This window comes from Peromyscus leucopus, chromosome 12 (genome assembly GCF_004664715.2).
Source record: "Peromyscus leucopus breed LL Stock chromosome 12, UCI_PerLeu_2.1, whole genome shotgun sequence".
NCBI classification, from domain to species: domain Eukaryota; kingdom Metazoa; phylum Chordata; class Mammalia; order Rodentia; family Cricetidae; genus Peromyscus; species Peromyscus leucopus.
The window spans coordinates 40,154,997-40,169,347 of record NC_051073.1 but is presented as its reverse complement, the minus strand read 5'-3'; the positions used below and the strand labels follow the sequence as shown (position 1 = coordinate 40,169,347).

The window sequence follows — 14,351 nt, the reverse complement described above, 5'->3', positions numbered from 1 at the left end:
TAGGCTGTGGACTTGTGAACAATGAAGAATAGAAAGAGAAGTAACAGCTACTGAATGAATACTTGGAGGAAAAGGCTAAGTGATTAAGGAACTTCTGTTCTTTCACATTTCAGACCACTGGATTGTGAGCTAAGGCATAACCAGTTGAAAGTGGTGTTTTCAGGCAGATTTTGAATTCTGTGGCAAAGTAGCTTTAGAGACAGGGAATAACTTGAAGGCTTTAAAAAAGCTACTTAGGATTAATTGTGTGCAGTAGTTTGATAACAGCCTGGGCAGCAAAGCAAGATGTGAGAGCGTCTGTTGTGTCCACTTGCCTTGTGTTACTAGTCAGAAAAGATTCTGGACTCCTTGTTTTCTTTGCTATCTACAGAACGTTAGAGCATTGCCACACATCAGAAATAAACAGGATAGGCCCATTCATTTCACAGGTGAGAAAACCCCCAGAGGAATAAAGTAGTGACACTTTCTTGATAATTAAACAGTCCCGCCTTGCTTTGAGTTGAGTTTGCCATTTTGTAGTTTAGTTGTACCTATTTGATGCTGCTGGTCATCTTCACAATAATTCCATAATTCTACTTTCACATCGTTTCCAGATGTTACTGCCGTGTGTATATTAGAAGGCTTCCAAAACGAGCAGAGCATGCTGTTAGCTGATAAAGTCCTTAAACTTCTCGGGAAAGAGAACGCCAAAGAAAAATACAAGGTAAGTTAATATGAGTTGGGGAACAGTTGGATAGTCCTTGAGACTGACAGTGTTATGATAACAGCTGAAACTAGAACTGGGTTGTGTTTCTCCTTCTCCTACTCTTAGGTTGTTATGGTATATCCATTTTCAGTAAGCCCAAACCTGTACTCAGAGACTAGAATTCATTTTATGTATTGGAGATTGCCCAAAGACCAAATCCAGTCTGCTTCCTATATGTTAACCACTTGCATATTGTTTAGGGCTACTTTTGTGCTGCTGCAATACATTTTAGTGGTTGTCAAGTATACAAAGTCTATGTAGTCTACAGTGTCTCTCTGTTTATCACCTGATCTTTTATAAAAAAAAATATTTGCCAACTCCTGCTCCGTATCATTAATTTTTAAACAAAGCTCTATGCTAGAACAGCGGATACAATTACATGTCCCAGATCCAGGCTGGTAGCTCTTAATGTAATTCAGTTAAAGCTCCGTGCTAGAGCAGTGTGTACAAACGCTTGGTCCCAGATCCAAGCTGGCAGTTCTATAATGTAATTCAAGCACTTGGGAGGCTAGGATAGGAAGAGCACCATGAATTTGAGGCCCTATCTGAGGGAGAGAAGAGAGAAGGCCCAGTCTCTTCCCTTACGGGGGTTTGCTTTAATGGGAGAGATGTCATTAAGTATAAAAGATGTTTTAGAGGGGAGAGGTAAGTAGAGTGCTAAGAGAGTGACAGAGCTTAGCCAGAAATGACTGGTGATGTACTGCTGATTGCAGGAATTCAGGGCACTTGTTCGCGTTTCCTTTACTGATGACTCCATTTTCTCCTACATTGATCTTTGTAACTAATCTCTATAGCTAGGCTTAGGTGGTTCATGCCTATAGTTCCAGTAATTGGGAGGCAAAGCAAGGGGATTCCCAGTTGAAGAGGAGCTAGTCAGTGTAGAGTGAGACCCTGTCTCAGAACAACAAACACCTGGTTTCCTTAACATAGGCTTTCATGTATCAACATGCACTGTTAATCCAAGAGCAATATAAACTAACTGTATTAGGGCCCAGAACTTTTTTGCTTTTGAGCAATTCATAACGGAATTCTTTACAATCACCTGGGAAACATGTTAGATTCCCAGTCTTACCCTGTGGCTTAGAGCTTAACACTGTCTGTTAATTTGAAACTGAAAATCCACTGTTTATAAGTCATTACTCTGCAGTGTACTTGCTTCTTTGATTAGTGTTTTCTCATTTAAAAAAGAAGCTTAAACATGGTTGAATTTCAGAACCGTGAACCTCTGATGCCATCGCCACAGTTTATTAAGTCTTACTTCAGTTCTTTCACGGATGATATAATTTCTCAACCAATGCTTAAAGGAGAGAAGTCTGACGAAGATAAAGACAAGGAAGGAGAAGCTTTAGAAGTAAAAGAAAAGTAAGTATGCTGAGCATGGTGTCTGCTGGGTGGGCTTTGGGACCATGGAGCACAAACAGATTCACAGTCACCTTTAAAGGAAAATATACATATAGATACAGTTACATATAACTAAGTTGTATATAACTGTAGATATACCTCTTTCTAGCAGTTATCTGTTATTTCTCTGGTACTTCAGATTTTACTGGCTACTGCTTTTACGATCTTAGTGAGGTTATCAAGAAAATACTGCCGGGCGGTGGTGGTGCACGCCTTTAATCCCAGCACTCAGGAGGCAGAGGCAGGCGGATCTCTGTGAGTTTGAGGCCAGCCTGGCCTCCAAAGCAAGTTCCAGGAAAGGCGCGAAGCTACACAGAGAAACCCTGTCTCAAAAAAGAAAAAAGAAAATACCCCTTAAGTCAAGGGCGCTGTTGGTAGGTGATTTGAATAAAGGGTACTACCTTAAGTTTAAGTGCGGGGTAGTTCTCATTTATACGCTGATGAACGATTAGCAATGCTATAAATTTCTTTAAGGTTTTTCTGCTTGTCCAGGACAGTGACATTCCTAATGACTTGTCTTTGATACTATAGAAAGCTGAAACCAAAGGACAAGTGCCTTTATGGCTGGAGACCTTGTGATGTCTTCCTATTCATTCATATCTGTCAGTGCTTGTGGTTTTCAGTTAGACTAACTCTTCCATGAGAGAAGGCAATATTACTAGTCTATTAATGTGTGTGGAAGGGAGAAGAATACTGTTCCCTGTAGTAAAACATAACTGAGTTTTAAGCAAGTCTGCAATTACACCAAGATATGTAAATGTTAATTGGTATACAATCTTTCAGAAAGTCATAGTTGGGAAATATGTTTCAGATGTCACTTAACTTTATTAACAGTGATACAGATAATTTCCTCTTCTGCTAAGTAAATAGTTTTCATCCCATAAAAGCTAGAGCAAAGTTAATCATATTCTATGAGCCATGGTGAGCAATGCCAGGCTGTGAATCATAAACTCAGAAGAGCTCACAACTGGAACTGTTGCTGCAATTTGTGGTTTGTAGTTCGGTCTCTCTCTGAGCCTTAGCGTCATCCTCTTTTTGATGAAACTAGTACTTCTAATTCATAGCTTACAGGGTTGTTTGAGGGTTTAGAGACCTATGTAATTACTTACCATGTTTTCAGTATTTGCTTTCGATCTGATTTTAATATAATTGCTCCTATTTTCTTACACTGGTAATCTGAGCAACAAAATAAAAAGTAAAAGGTTAGTGTGAAGTTAGAAGAGTTTGATATAATTTTTTTTGTGAATCACATACTAGTTTTCTCTATATAGACCAGTGGTTCTCAACCTTCCTAATGCTGCAACCCTTCATACAGTTCTTCATATTGTGGCAACCCCCCAACTATGGAATTATTTTGTTGCTACCTCAACTGATTTTGTTACTGTTAGGAATCGTAATGCCCAACCCTCAGGTTGAGAACACTATCTAGAATATAACAACTGAAATGAGAAATTAAACTTTAATTTACAATGCTCTTTAATACAGATGCCCTTTAACTTATGAAGGATTAACCCCCTATAAATACATTGTAAGTTGAAAATACGGTAAGTCAAGTATGCATTTACTTTATGTAGCCCACTGAACAATATAGTATGCTGTCATTTATTTACTTGTAGTCCTGTGGTGACTGGGAGCTGTGGCTCTTCAGCATCGTTGCACAGTATTGTGCCACATGTCTCTAGTCTACGGCAAGATAGAAATTTGAAGTATATACTTCCAAAGTCTATCATTTTCATGTCATGTTAATATTCAACTGTCATAAATCAAATGTCTTAGAAGTCTTGTGGTATACTTTTTTTTCAGTCAGAAACCTCTTCATTAAGCATCTCCAGTAGCAACCATCCTAGAAGAAGAATATTGTACCCAGGCGGTGGTGGCACACACCTTTAATCCCAGCACTCAGGAGGCAGAGGCAGGTGGATCTCTGAGTTCGAGGCCAGCCTGATCTATAGAGCAGGTCCTAGGATAGCCAGGGCTAAACAGAGAAACCCTGACAAGAAAACACTGAGAGGGAGGAGAAAGAGGAGGAATGTGTTCGCTGTGTTTTTAAAGAGAGATCATTCTAGGGGCTCTGCAAGTTCGCTTGTTGGGTAAAGGTGCTTGCCTCGCAAGTCTGGTGAACTGAGCTAATTCTGGGTCTGCTTCTTAAGGTGGAACAATAAATCTATTTTTGAGACACTTCAGTGTTTTTACTTCTAGTTTTTCTTCCTTACTCACTCCATCCTCCATAAAACAATGATCTGTACAAAACACAGGCCTGGCCACTCTTCTTGCCTTGACTATTGTCTATTTCCTTCTGTGTTCTTCTCTTATCCCTTGAATAGCTATTGAGTACACTACTGATAGGCCCCAGACAGGAAGTAAGACAAGGTCCTCATCCGTATTACAGAAGAGTGTCTTTCTCATTAGCTCACCTCACATGGTACTAAGCATTCTGCCAGTGACCCTGCTGCTGCCTCTGCTTGAAAACTGTTTCTGGAGGTATCAAGAAAATCCTGCTGGTTAAGAAATCTTAGTCAGTTTAATCTCTAGCCCCAGCTCCAGTCCCATTCTGACGGATTAATATAGGAGGAAATGACAGTTTGGAGTGCCGTATGTGGCAAGTTTTAGCATTTGATCTTTCCTTAGTAATGATCTCCTGTTTGCTTTCATCTTCAGTTCTGGATATTTAAAAGCTAAACAGTATATGGAAGAAGAAAACTATGACAAGATCATAAGCGAATGCTCAAAGGAAATAGATGCTCAAGGCAAATACATGGCGGAAGCCTTACTACTGCGAGCCACCTTCTACCTGCTCATTGGCAGTGCCAATGCCGCCAAACCTGACTTAGATAAAGTCATCAGTTTGAAGGACGCTAATGTGAAGGTACGTTTGGAAATGTGTGTGCGTGTGGAAAGTCAGAAAGTGAACGTGATTTCTTATACAGTTGCATTGCTTGATACCTTAGCAAAGCTCCATACCTTTCGCTAGCAGTTCTCTGAAAGGCTGTTCTTTATTTTGAGGCATCTGCATCTATTACTATTGCTGTAGTGAATCTGAAGGGGTACTATTTATCTTTAGGTAAGAAATAGACATCTTGTTTCTACAGCAGTTGCCATTATTAGCTCCCTCTTGTGGCTATGGCCTACTAAAAATTATCTTTGGATAGTAGTGTCAGTGAATGATGCTCTTTCTTGTAAGTATTATTAAAATCCTTTTGAAATTAAGTTCTCATATTGAAGTTACCCTACAAAATTTTCCTTAATTTCTTTTTGTGCTGATTTCCTAATTACTAAAACTATTGTATTCTGCTATAAAATATACATATTATTGCTTGAAGAAGAAACCTGTATTTATGATCATGACCTATAGCTTTAACAGAAAGGAGCAATAATATCTACTGTATGCCATGTATAAAAATTAACTCAAAAGGAACCAAAAACATAAATGTAAGAACTAAAAATAAAACTATTAGGAAAAACAGGATTTAATATTTGTTATCTTATAGTAGGAAGTGGTTTCTGAGATACGACACCTAAAATACAATTTCAAAAAAAAAAAAGGTGCCAGCAAGATGGCTCAGTAGATAAAGACCTTGCTCCCAAAGCTGACGACTTGAGTTCAATCTCTGGAGCCCCACAGGTAGAAGGAAGGTGGACTCAAGCAAGTTGTCCTCTGACTTTCACACACATCATGTGGTAGATGCTTGTGCCACACATGGTAAATAAATGAATGTAGAAAAGAGAAAAGAACAACTTGTGAGCCGGGCACAGTGGCCTGTACTTGGGTGTCTGAGGTGGGAGGATAACTTAAAGTAAGCCTGTGCTTGAAAGGACAGTTTCAGAAAACTGAAAACACCTTCCAGAGAATGGAAGAAAATGTTCAAGAAGCTTTCATATGATAAAGCCTTTGTAATCCAGAATAGAAGCTTAGAACCCACCAGTAAAAGGGAACCTAACCTGAGAATACACAAAAGATTTGGACAGCTCTCCAAAGACTGTTGTACAAATGACCAATGACAGCATGAGAAAGTGCTCCAGCACCACTGCCTGCTGGGACAGTGTCAACCAGAACTTTGGAAGACCTCTTCATTCCTAAAGCACAGGCAGTCAGACTCTAAATAAAAAACAGGGATTGTAACAAATACTGGTAAGAACATAGGGAAATTGGAACCATGTGTTGCTGGTAGGAATGTAAAATGGTAAAGAGTCTTTGGAAATTAGTTTGGCAATTCTTAAAGAAGTTAAAACAAATAATTGCCTTGTAATCTGAAAGCTGTTTCCAGGGAATTTAAGACATACATACATAACTGAATGTTCACAGCAGTATTACTCATGACAGTCAAAAGATAAAAATAACCTATATGTCCACTATCACTTAAATATTACTGTGCCATAAGCAGGAATGCTAATGCATGCCACACCAATGAAAATTCTAAATGAAAAGCAGAAAAGGAGCCATATGATATATGAAACATTCCAAATGTATAAATGTGAGGAAATAGACAGAGATACATGGTTTCTGTTGGAGGCGTTTACTGTGTGTGTGAGCTCTTTGGGTACAATAAAATGCTCTGAAATTTGTAGTAATCAGTCTTCTGTTTAGTGAATGTACTACCAAACTTGCATACAATCTTTAGCAGGGTAAACTTTATAGTAGGCATTACAGAATTTTTTTTATTCTAAATTAGATTTTAAAATTAACCAGGAGCGTTTTCTTATTTTGGGTGTGTAGCTTCGAGCAAATGCCCTTATCAAAAGAGGCACCATGTGCATGCAGCAGCAGCAGCCTATGCTATCTACTCAAGATTTCAACATGGCTGCGGAAATCGATCCTCAGAACTCAGATGTTTATCACCACCGAGGACAGGTAGGTCTAGGTCTGTTCTTATCTACAATTTTGGTCGATAACTTGGTAACTACATTTCAGAATTTCTTGAAGGTTAAGTATTTTGGAGATTGGATTGGATTTTATTTACATCTTGAATGTTTATTATAGTTTTGGTATTATGGAAGATAGGGAAGGCAAAAATATATGGGCTTGGCAGATCAGCTAGTTGATTAGGTGTACCTAGGTTATAAATTTTCAGCAAGTAAACACTAATCCCACTTAATAAACATTGAAATGATTCTTTGTAATTACATGTATGTGTCTGTAGGGGTTTGTGTATGAGTGCAGGCTCCCAGGGAGGCCAGGGTATCAGATCCACAAGAGCTGGAGTGGTGGCAGTTGTAAGCTACCCAACACTATCCAGGGAGCCAAATACCCAGAACACACCCAGTCTAGTTTGCTTAAAATGACTTCGTACAGTACAGTGTAGTAGAAGAGAGGACCAGTTCCTATAACAACTAAAACTATTTGTTCATTTATTTTAGACCTAAGCCTTTCCTGTTGTGCAAGCTCATCTGAGCATACAGTCCTTGTGCCTCAGCAGCCCGAGTACTGGGATTGCAGATGCATCTGACTTGAAGTTCTTTATAGGGGAGAATTTTGTCCAGTGTTTCTGAAAGGTGTTACATGGTGTTGAAATGACACTTAAAAATTCTTGCCATTTCTATCTTTATTTTTAGAGTCTTGAAATTAATTGAATGGTGATTATATAAAGTCTAGTCTACTTTGAAATGTACAGAGGCACATAAATTTTTTACATTTCTTATTTTTTATCCAAATTGCAGTGAAAAATGGGCTATCATGTTTTATTTTTAAATCAGACATGTTTTGAGTTTTTAGAATTATGACTTGTTTTCCTTCAAAGTAATTTTATGTTGAATAATTAATAAATGCTGAGCATTAACTGATAATAGGAGAGAAATAGAGAAATGTAGTGCAAGTTTAAATGTTGAGCCTTTTATTTTGATTGCATTTAATTATGTATTCTTTCCTTAGCTGAAAATTCTGCTGGATCTAGTTGAAGAAGCAGTGGCAGATTTTGATGCGTGTATTAGATTAAGACCCAAGTTTGCTCTGGCACAGGCTCAGAAATGTTTTGCATTGGTAGGTGCTGCTTTCACTTGTGATTTTATAAGCACCATTTGTATTTCTTCGTATTCCACAAAGTGAATATCTCATTGTCCACAGCATCATGTTGTTCTCAGATGGTAAACTCAGGGAGGAAGGAGGTTTGAAGCATGTTATTTGACACACAGCTGACCTTGGACTCACAACCCCCCTGCCTCAGCGCCTCATGCTGTTGTTGCACATGTGCACCACACACCAACTCCTGATTTTATAACAGAATTCCTTCTCTTCCATAAACTAGTTTAAAGGATTCAAAAACAATTTGAGGAAATAATTTATAGTCATGACATGACTTAACTTCTTCTGCTTTCCCTATGACCAGTCCTAAAATAATTTTCTCCCTATTGAAAGTTGTTATAAATATTTATAAGTTTAAGATGAAAATAAAATTGCTACATTAAAAAGTCTGTAGATAGGCTATAGCTTGGTGGTAGAGTGTGTAAAGACTTAACACGTATATGGTCCTTGTTTTGAATTTTGGCACTGCAGAAAAGTGCATAAATCAAAATTATGGTATAGGCGGAGTTTTCCTGTCCCGGCAGTACTCTCAAATAACCTCTCAGAATCTTAGTATTAATTGTAAATGCTCAGCCAATAGCTCAGGCTTACTACTAACTAACTCTTATGACTTAGACTAACCACTTTCTGTTAATCTCTGTGCTGCTGTGAAGCTCATGGCATTTACCTCTCTGGTATATCTTGCTTCCTCTCCATCTAGCTGGTGACTACTGGCCTATCAGCTTTTTATTAAACCAATTTGAGCAACAGATCTTTACAATATACAAAAGGATCATTTCACAGCATTATGCCGTCTATATGCTTAGTTAACATCTTAGTTTTCTGTTGCTGTGAAGAGACACCATAACCAAGGCAGCTTAGAAAAGAAAGCATTTAATTGAGTGCTACATTTTGAAAGGGTGTCCATTATCATCATCATGTCAGGGAGCATGGCAGAAGACAGGCAGGCATGGTGCTGGAACAGTGGTTCAGAGCTCACATCTGAGCCCTGGAAGGAAAGAAGGGAGGGAGGAGGGAGGGAGGGAGGGAGGGAGGGAGGGAGGGAGGGAGGAGGGAGGGAGGGAGGGAGGGAAACTGGGCCTGGCATGGACATTTGAAACCTCAAAGCCCACCCCCATGACACAGCTCCAATAAGGCCACACCTCCTAATCCTCCCCACAAAAAAGTAAGAACTGAGCATTCAGATTAATAACCCTATGAAGGCCATTCTCATTCAAACCACCACAAGGCCTTAAGAGTTTCTCTGCTTTCTTCAGCACACACAGTGGTCCTGTAGTCCTAACATGGTGTTTGATTCTCTGCTGCTGAGTTGCTTGTTCCTTGGAGTCTTTTTGGATACAGCAAATTGTATTAAGTCATCTGCTTTTCTGGAAATGCTTTTGTAATGTTCTGTATCTTTTATAATATGCTAAGATTCCAGAAGTTTCTTTAGCTCTTTGACTGGGTTGTTCTGATTTTTAAACAGTATCGCCAGGCTTATACAGCAAACAATTCTTCACAAGTCCAGGCAGCTATGAAAGGTTTTGAAGAGGTCATAAAGAAATTTCCAAGGTGTGCCGAAGGCTATGCACTTTATGCCCAGGTAAGTGTAAATATTTTTTTAAGAACTGCATTCATAAACTGGATCCCATGTGGAATTGTGCTAGCCTGATCACAGTTTCTGTGGATGCAGGCAGCGTTGTTTCTGCTTTGATTGTTACGTCCTGAGTCATACAGTCTGGAAACTGACCCTAAGCTCAGAAGGCGGAGAAGCTCTGGGCAAGCATTTCTCTTGTGCTTAGTAGGACTGGATTAGCAAAATTGCCTTCAGAAAATTTACTCTTTACTTAAATGATAGGGAAAATATCCATGGAATGGGGGTCTTTTTACTCTATCAAAGCCCTTTAAATGGTTATCTAAACTGTAATTATTTACTTTCTCTTTTGTTTGTTTAAAATTCTCGTTAATTAGCATACAAAGTAACCCTTTCGATTGCTTTTTTACTTTTATGCTACATGTATTCTGTTACCCATTTGTCTCTCAAACCTCTTTTTACACATTAGTGGTCCGCTTTCTAGTTTCATGACCTGTAACCATGTACTTATACTCATGTATAAACATAAAAATTCAACGCTTGATTATGCACATGAGATAGATCATGTGATATTTGTCTTTCTGAGTCTAGCTTACATCACATAATAAAATAGTTTTCAGAACTATTTACTTAATGAAATTGCCTGTCATCCTTGCACAGGAGAACATACTAATCTTTCTTGGAATGTCCTAATTTAATATATGTGCTGCCAAAGTGAGAAATGTCTAACTCCTACCTCCCCAAGCTAGAATATTCCCTGATATTAGAATTGTAGGTAGTTATTAGCTACCTTATGGGTGCTGGGCATCAAACCTGTGTTCGTCTGAGAGAGCAGTCAGGACTTTTAACCACAGCTTCTCTCGAGCTACTGTCTAAAATTCTTTTTTTTTTCTTTACTATGTAGCTTTGGCTGGTCTGGAACTCACTACATATACCAGGCTGGCTTTAAACTTGTAAGATCCATCCCCTTTACCCCCCCCCCCCCCCCCCCAGTGCTTGGCTTAAAGTCATGTACCACAAAGTTTGGCTAAAAATTCTTGAAACTTTTGTTTTAGAGTTGAAGCTACAGAAAGCAAGATTTAAGCCCAAATTAACTTTAATTTGAAATTCTTAAAAACACTGATTTTTGAGTCATCTGTGTAAGTGGATAACTTCCTTCCCTTTGTCTTTCAGTTGAAATTTGCCTTTTCTGTATATTCTTTTTTCCCTTTCGTGAGACAGGATCTTACTGTGCAACCCAGAGTGGCCTTGAACTCATTATTTTCCTTGACCTGGCCTGCTAAGTACTGAGGTTGTTGTGAACCTTTGTCACCATACCAAATTCTAACCTTTTTCCCCCCTTAATTACAAAAGAAAACCCTAAGGATTTTCTCCATAAATAACAGAATAGAAAACAATAAAAAGTTGCTTTGTAGACTCTTCTCCAATCCCTTCTTAAGTTGCTAGTTTTATCTTATTTTCCCTCATGCTCTTTAGTGACATTTCATAAAATCTTGGAGGGTTTATTGAAGGAGGGGGGCCTGTAAAAAAGTTGATTTGTGGGGGCTGTTCTTCCAATGTGTTCCACACGCCCCTGGACAACTGGATCATCTGGGACATGAAACAACCTAGAAGTTGTTGTCTCTTTAGTCTTAGTTCTGCCCAGTTCTTTATAATAATGATGTGTTGTTGCTCGCTACACATGCAAAGTAACTATAAAAGCATGCTCTAGCCGGGCAGTGGTGGTGGCACACACCTTAGTCCCAGCACTCAAGAGGCAGAGACAGGCAGATCTCTGAGTTCAAGTCCAGCCTGGTCTACAGAGCAAGTTCCAGGACAACCAGAGCAGCACAGAGAAAGCCTGTCTCGAAAAAACCACAGGGCAGGGGTGGGGTGGGGTGTGTGGGTGAGGAGAGTAGGGATACCACTCACTATATAAAGGTAAACTAAGACAAACATCTATCATCTATGTAATAGAGTGGACAGGAACCATTCTTGGTTGTAGAATTCAGGAGTTGTAGAAATTTGTTGTAGAATTCAGGGCTTGTTGTAGAAATTTGGATAACTTTCTGTGAGGAATTAGGAAGGCAAAGACTCTTTAGTAGAACTAGCACCAGGAAGATCTTCTGCAGCGTGTCTCCAGATCACCCTTTTCCTTTCCCTTTTAAGTGGGTTTGATTCATAGGCAGCCTCTTCACAGTGGTACTAGCATTCATTCACTGAGGATGTCAGTGTAACTTTACACATGTGCTTATGTAGATCTAAGGCTTGTTTTCCGTAGCTTCTTTAAAAGGGATACAGGATCAATTTTGTTTTAACTCTCAATGCTTGGGTTAGGTGCTAGCACATCTCCAAGTTAATATGCTCTGGTAGCCATGAAAATCTGATGACAGTGAACATACATTTATAATGCACCCTTTGAAATGAGTCTAGCCCTTAGACTAATTAATTCCCTTACTATTACTATAATACGTACAAGTATAGACTTGTGAAAATGTGATGAGATAGCTATCGTTAAAGTAGGCTCCTGGGTTCTTCAGCTCCCACACTGTCTGATTTCATTTAGCTACTCATGAAAAGACAGGACGGTTAGGATCACATAGTTATAGTAGGCACGACCTAAAAACTTGAATAATTAAGATGTAAAGTTTAAACTGGCTTAAATCAATTTCAAACAGTAATTTGATGGTAAATAAACTTAAATATTTAATAAACAGTATACTTTTAACTTTCAGGTTAACGATTACATTAATATATATAACTGAAGTTTCTCTTCACATAGGCATTAACAGATCAACAACAATTTGGTAAAGCTGATGAAATGTATGATAAATGTATTGATTTGGAACCAGATAATGCTACAACTTATGTTCATAAAGGGTATGTATTTTTCTGGTTCTGTTTGTTCCAATAAGACACTAACATTTCTTTCACAGTAATAGAGTATTTCTTTTAGCCTTACAGAAATGATTCAGAGTAGACATATCAATGAATTAATTGATTTCTTACAGTATGTAAATTTTACATATCAATGAATTGATTGATTTCTTACAGTATGTAAATTTTTTAGCATGTGATATGTGTGCATGTGTGATATGTGTGAATGTGGACACATGCTTGCCATGATGGATGTGAGGGGACAGTTCTCACTTTGCACCTTGTCTGTGTCAGCTTCCCCAACCAAAATGGGGGAATTTATTTATTAAACAGTATTTGAAAACAGTGGTCGTAGATTGTTCCGTGATACACAGCCTAAATTTACCAATAGTTTGTGAGTTCATAGTATTTCTGCTATGACTAACTATGAAACTAGTCATTTTAATTGTAGTATGTTGTGGAAGACTCTTGGGATGCAAGCTTGTTGGTGTGTTTGTTAGGAGACATCCTTATTATGTAGTCCTAGCTGACTTTGAATGCATGAAGATCATTTCCATCTGCCTTGCAAGTGCTGGGATTAAAGTGGGTACCATCATGGCCATCTGCAAAACTAATTTGTAGTGTGTGTGTGTGTGTGTGTGTGTGTGTGTGTGTGTGTGTGTATTGTTGTTGTTGTTGTTGTTGTTGTTGCAGGAAAATAAGCTATATTATAAAAATTAAAATACAGAGAAGCTGAGGCAGAAGGATCTTGAGTTTGAAGCCAACCTGAGCTAGTGAGAACCTTTCCCAAAAAATTAAGCTTAAAATAATTACTGTATTTGTTAGGATATACATATTTGGGTGGAGTGTAAGGGGGGGAAAAAACTAAAATTAAGTCTGGATGGGACTGGAGAGATTGCTCAGCAGTTAAGAACAGTACTTATTTTCCAGAGGACCGAAGTTGAGATCCCAACATCCATGTTATCAGGCAACTCTAAACTGCCTATAACTCCAGCTCCAGGGGATCGGACACCCTCTTTGGCCTCTATTAGAACTTGAACATATGTGTCATACATCCACAGAAGCACACATAAACATAAAAATAAAGAGTAGAAAAGAGATAATGAAATGAGACCCAGATACACAACATTCCCCTGGGACCTGAGGCCAGGAGTAAAACTAGGACTGGATTCCACAGTCAAAACCGGTTCCAGGACGAGGGTAGAAGGGAGAGAGAGGGGCTTGGAAGCAGTCAGTCACTCTTGGTATTTCCATACAAAATCAGTTGTCCCTCTTTCTTAGAAATAGAGAGGCAATAAGTTTGGACCGCGATCTGTGCCTACAATTCACCATCAGAAGTCAGGACCGAAAGCCGCCATGGTGGGGTTGACTGTGTTCTGTTTTTGTCTGCTTTTCCTTAGAAATTAAGTTATGTGTTTATGGAGGGCAGAAACCAAACCATACCTTTCTATTTCTGTCAGTACTGGGTCCATCTAACTGCCCTTTTTTTCATTCCCAGTTTACTTCAACTTCAGTGGAAGCAAGATTTGGATAAAGGTTTGGAGCTTATCAGCAAAGCTATTGAAATTGACAACAAATGTGATTTTGCATATGAAACCATGGGAACCATTGAAGTGCAGAGGTAATTTCTAGAGTTTCTTCTTAGAAATGTAATGAAGCACCATAGATTTTGGGTTTTGTTCTCATTTTATACATTTGATTATCAATTGATAGCCATTAAATTTTTAAACTTTGCTGGACTTTTGATGCACACTTCCCTA

At 38.6% G+C, this 14,351-nt stretch overlaps 1 protein-coding gene across 1 annotated transcript in view; it reads left to right on the top strand.

The window, feature by feature from the left end:
* The window catches only part of Tomm70 (translocase of outer mitochondrial membrane 70), a 32,558-nt gene that overhangs the window by 15,701 nt on the left and 2,506 nt on the right, over nucleotides 1-14,351 (top strand). Inside the window, exons 4-11 of the mRNA XM_028867526.2 lie at nucleotides 594-703; nucleotides 1,959-2,107; nucleotides 4,805-5,012; nucleotides 6,861-6,995; nucleotides 8,013-8,120; nucleotides 9,628-9,744; nucleotides 12,497-12,594; nucleotides 14,090-14,212. Of these exons, the coding sequence (XP_028723359.1) occupies nucleotides 594-703; nucleotides 1,959-2,107; nucleotides 4,805-5,012; nucleotides 6,861-6,995; nucleotides 8,013-8,120; nucleotides 9,628-9,744; nucleotides 12,497-12,594; nucleotides 14,090-14,212 (1,048 nt within the window). The remainder of the gene's footprint in view (nucleotides 1-593; nucleotides 704-1,958; nucleotides 2,108-4,804; nucleotides 5,013-6,860; nucleotides 6,996-8,012; nucleotides 8,121-9,627; nucleotides 9,745-12,496; nucleotides 12,595-14,089; nucleotides 14,213-14,351) is intronic.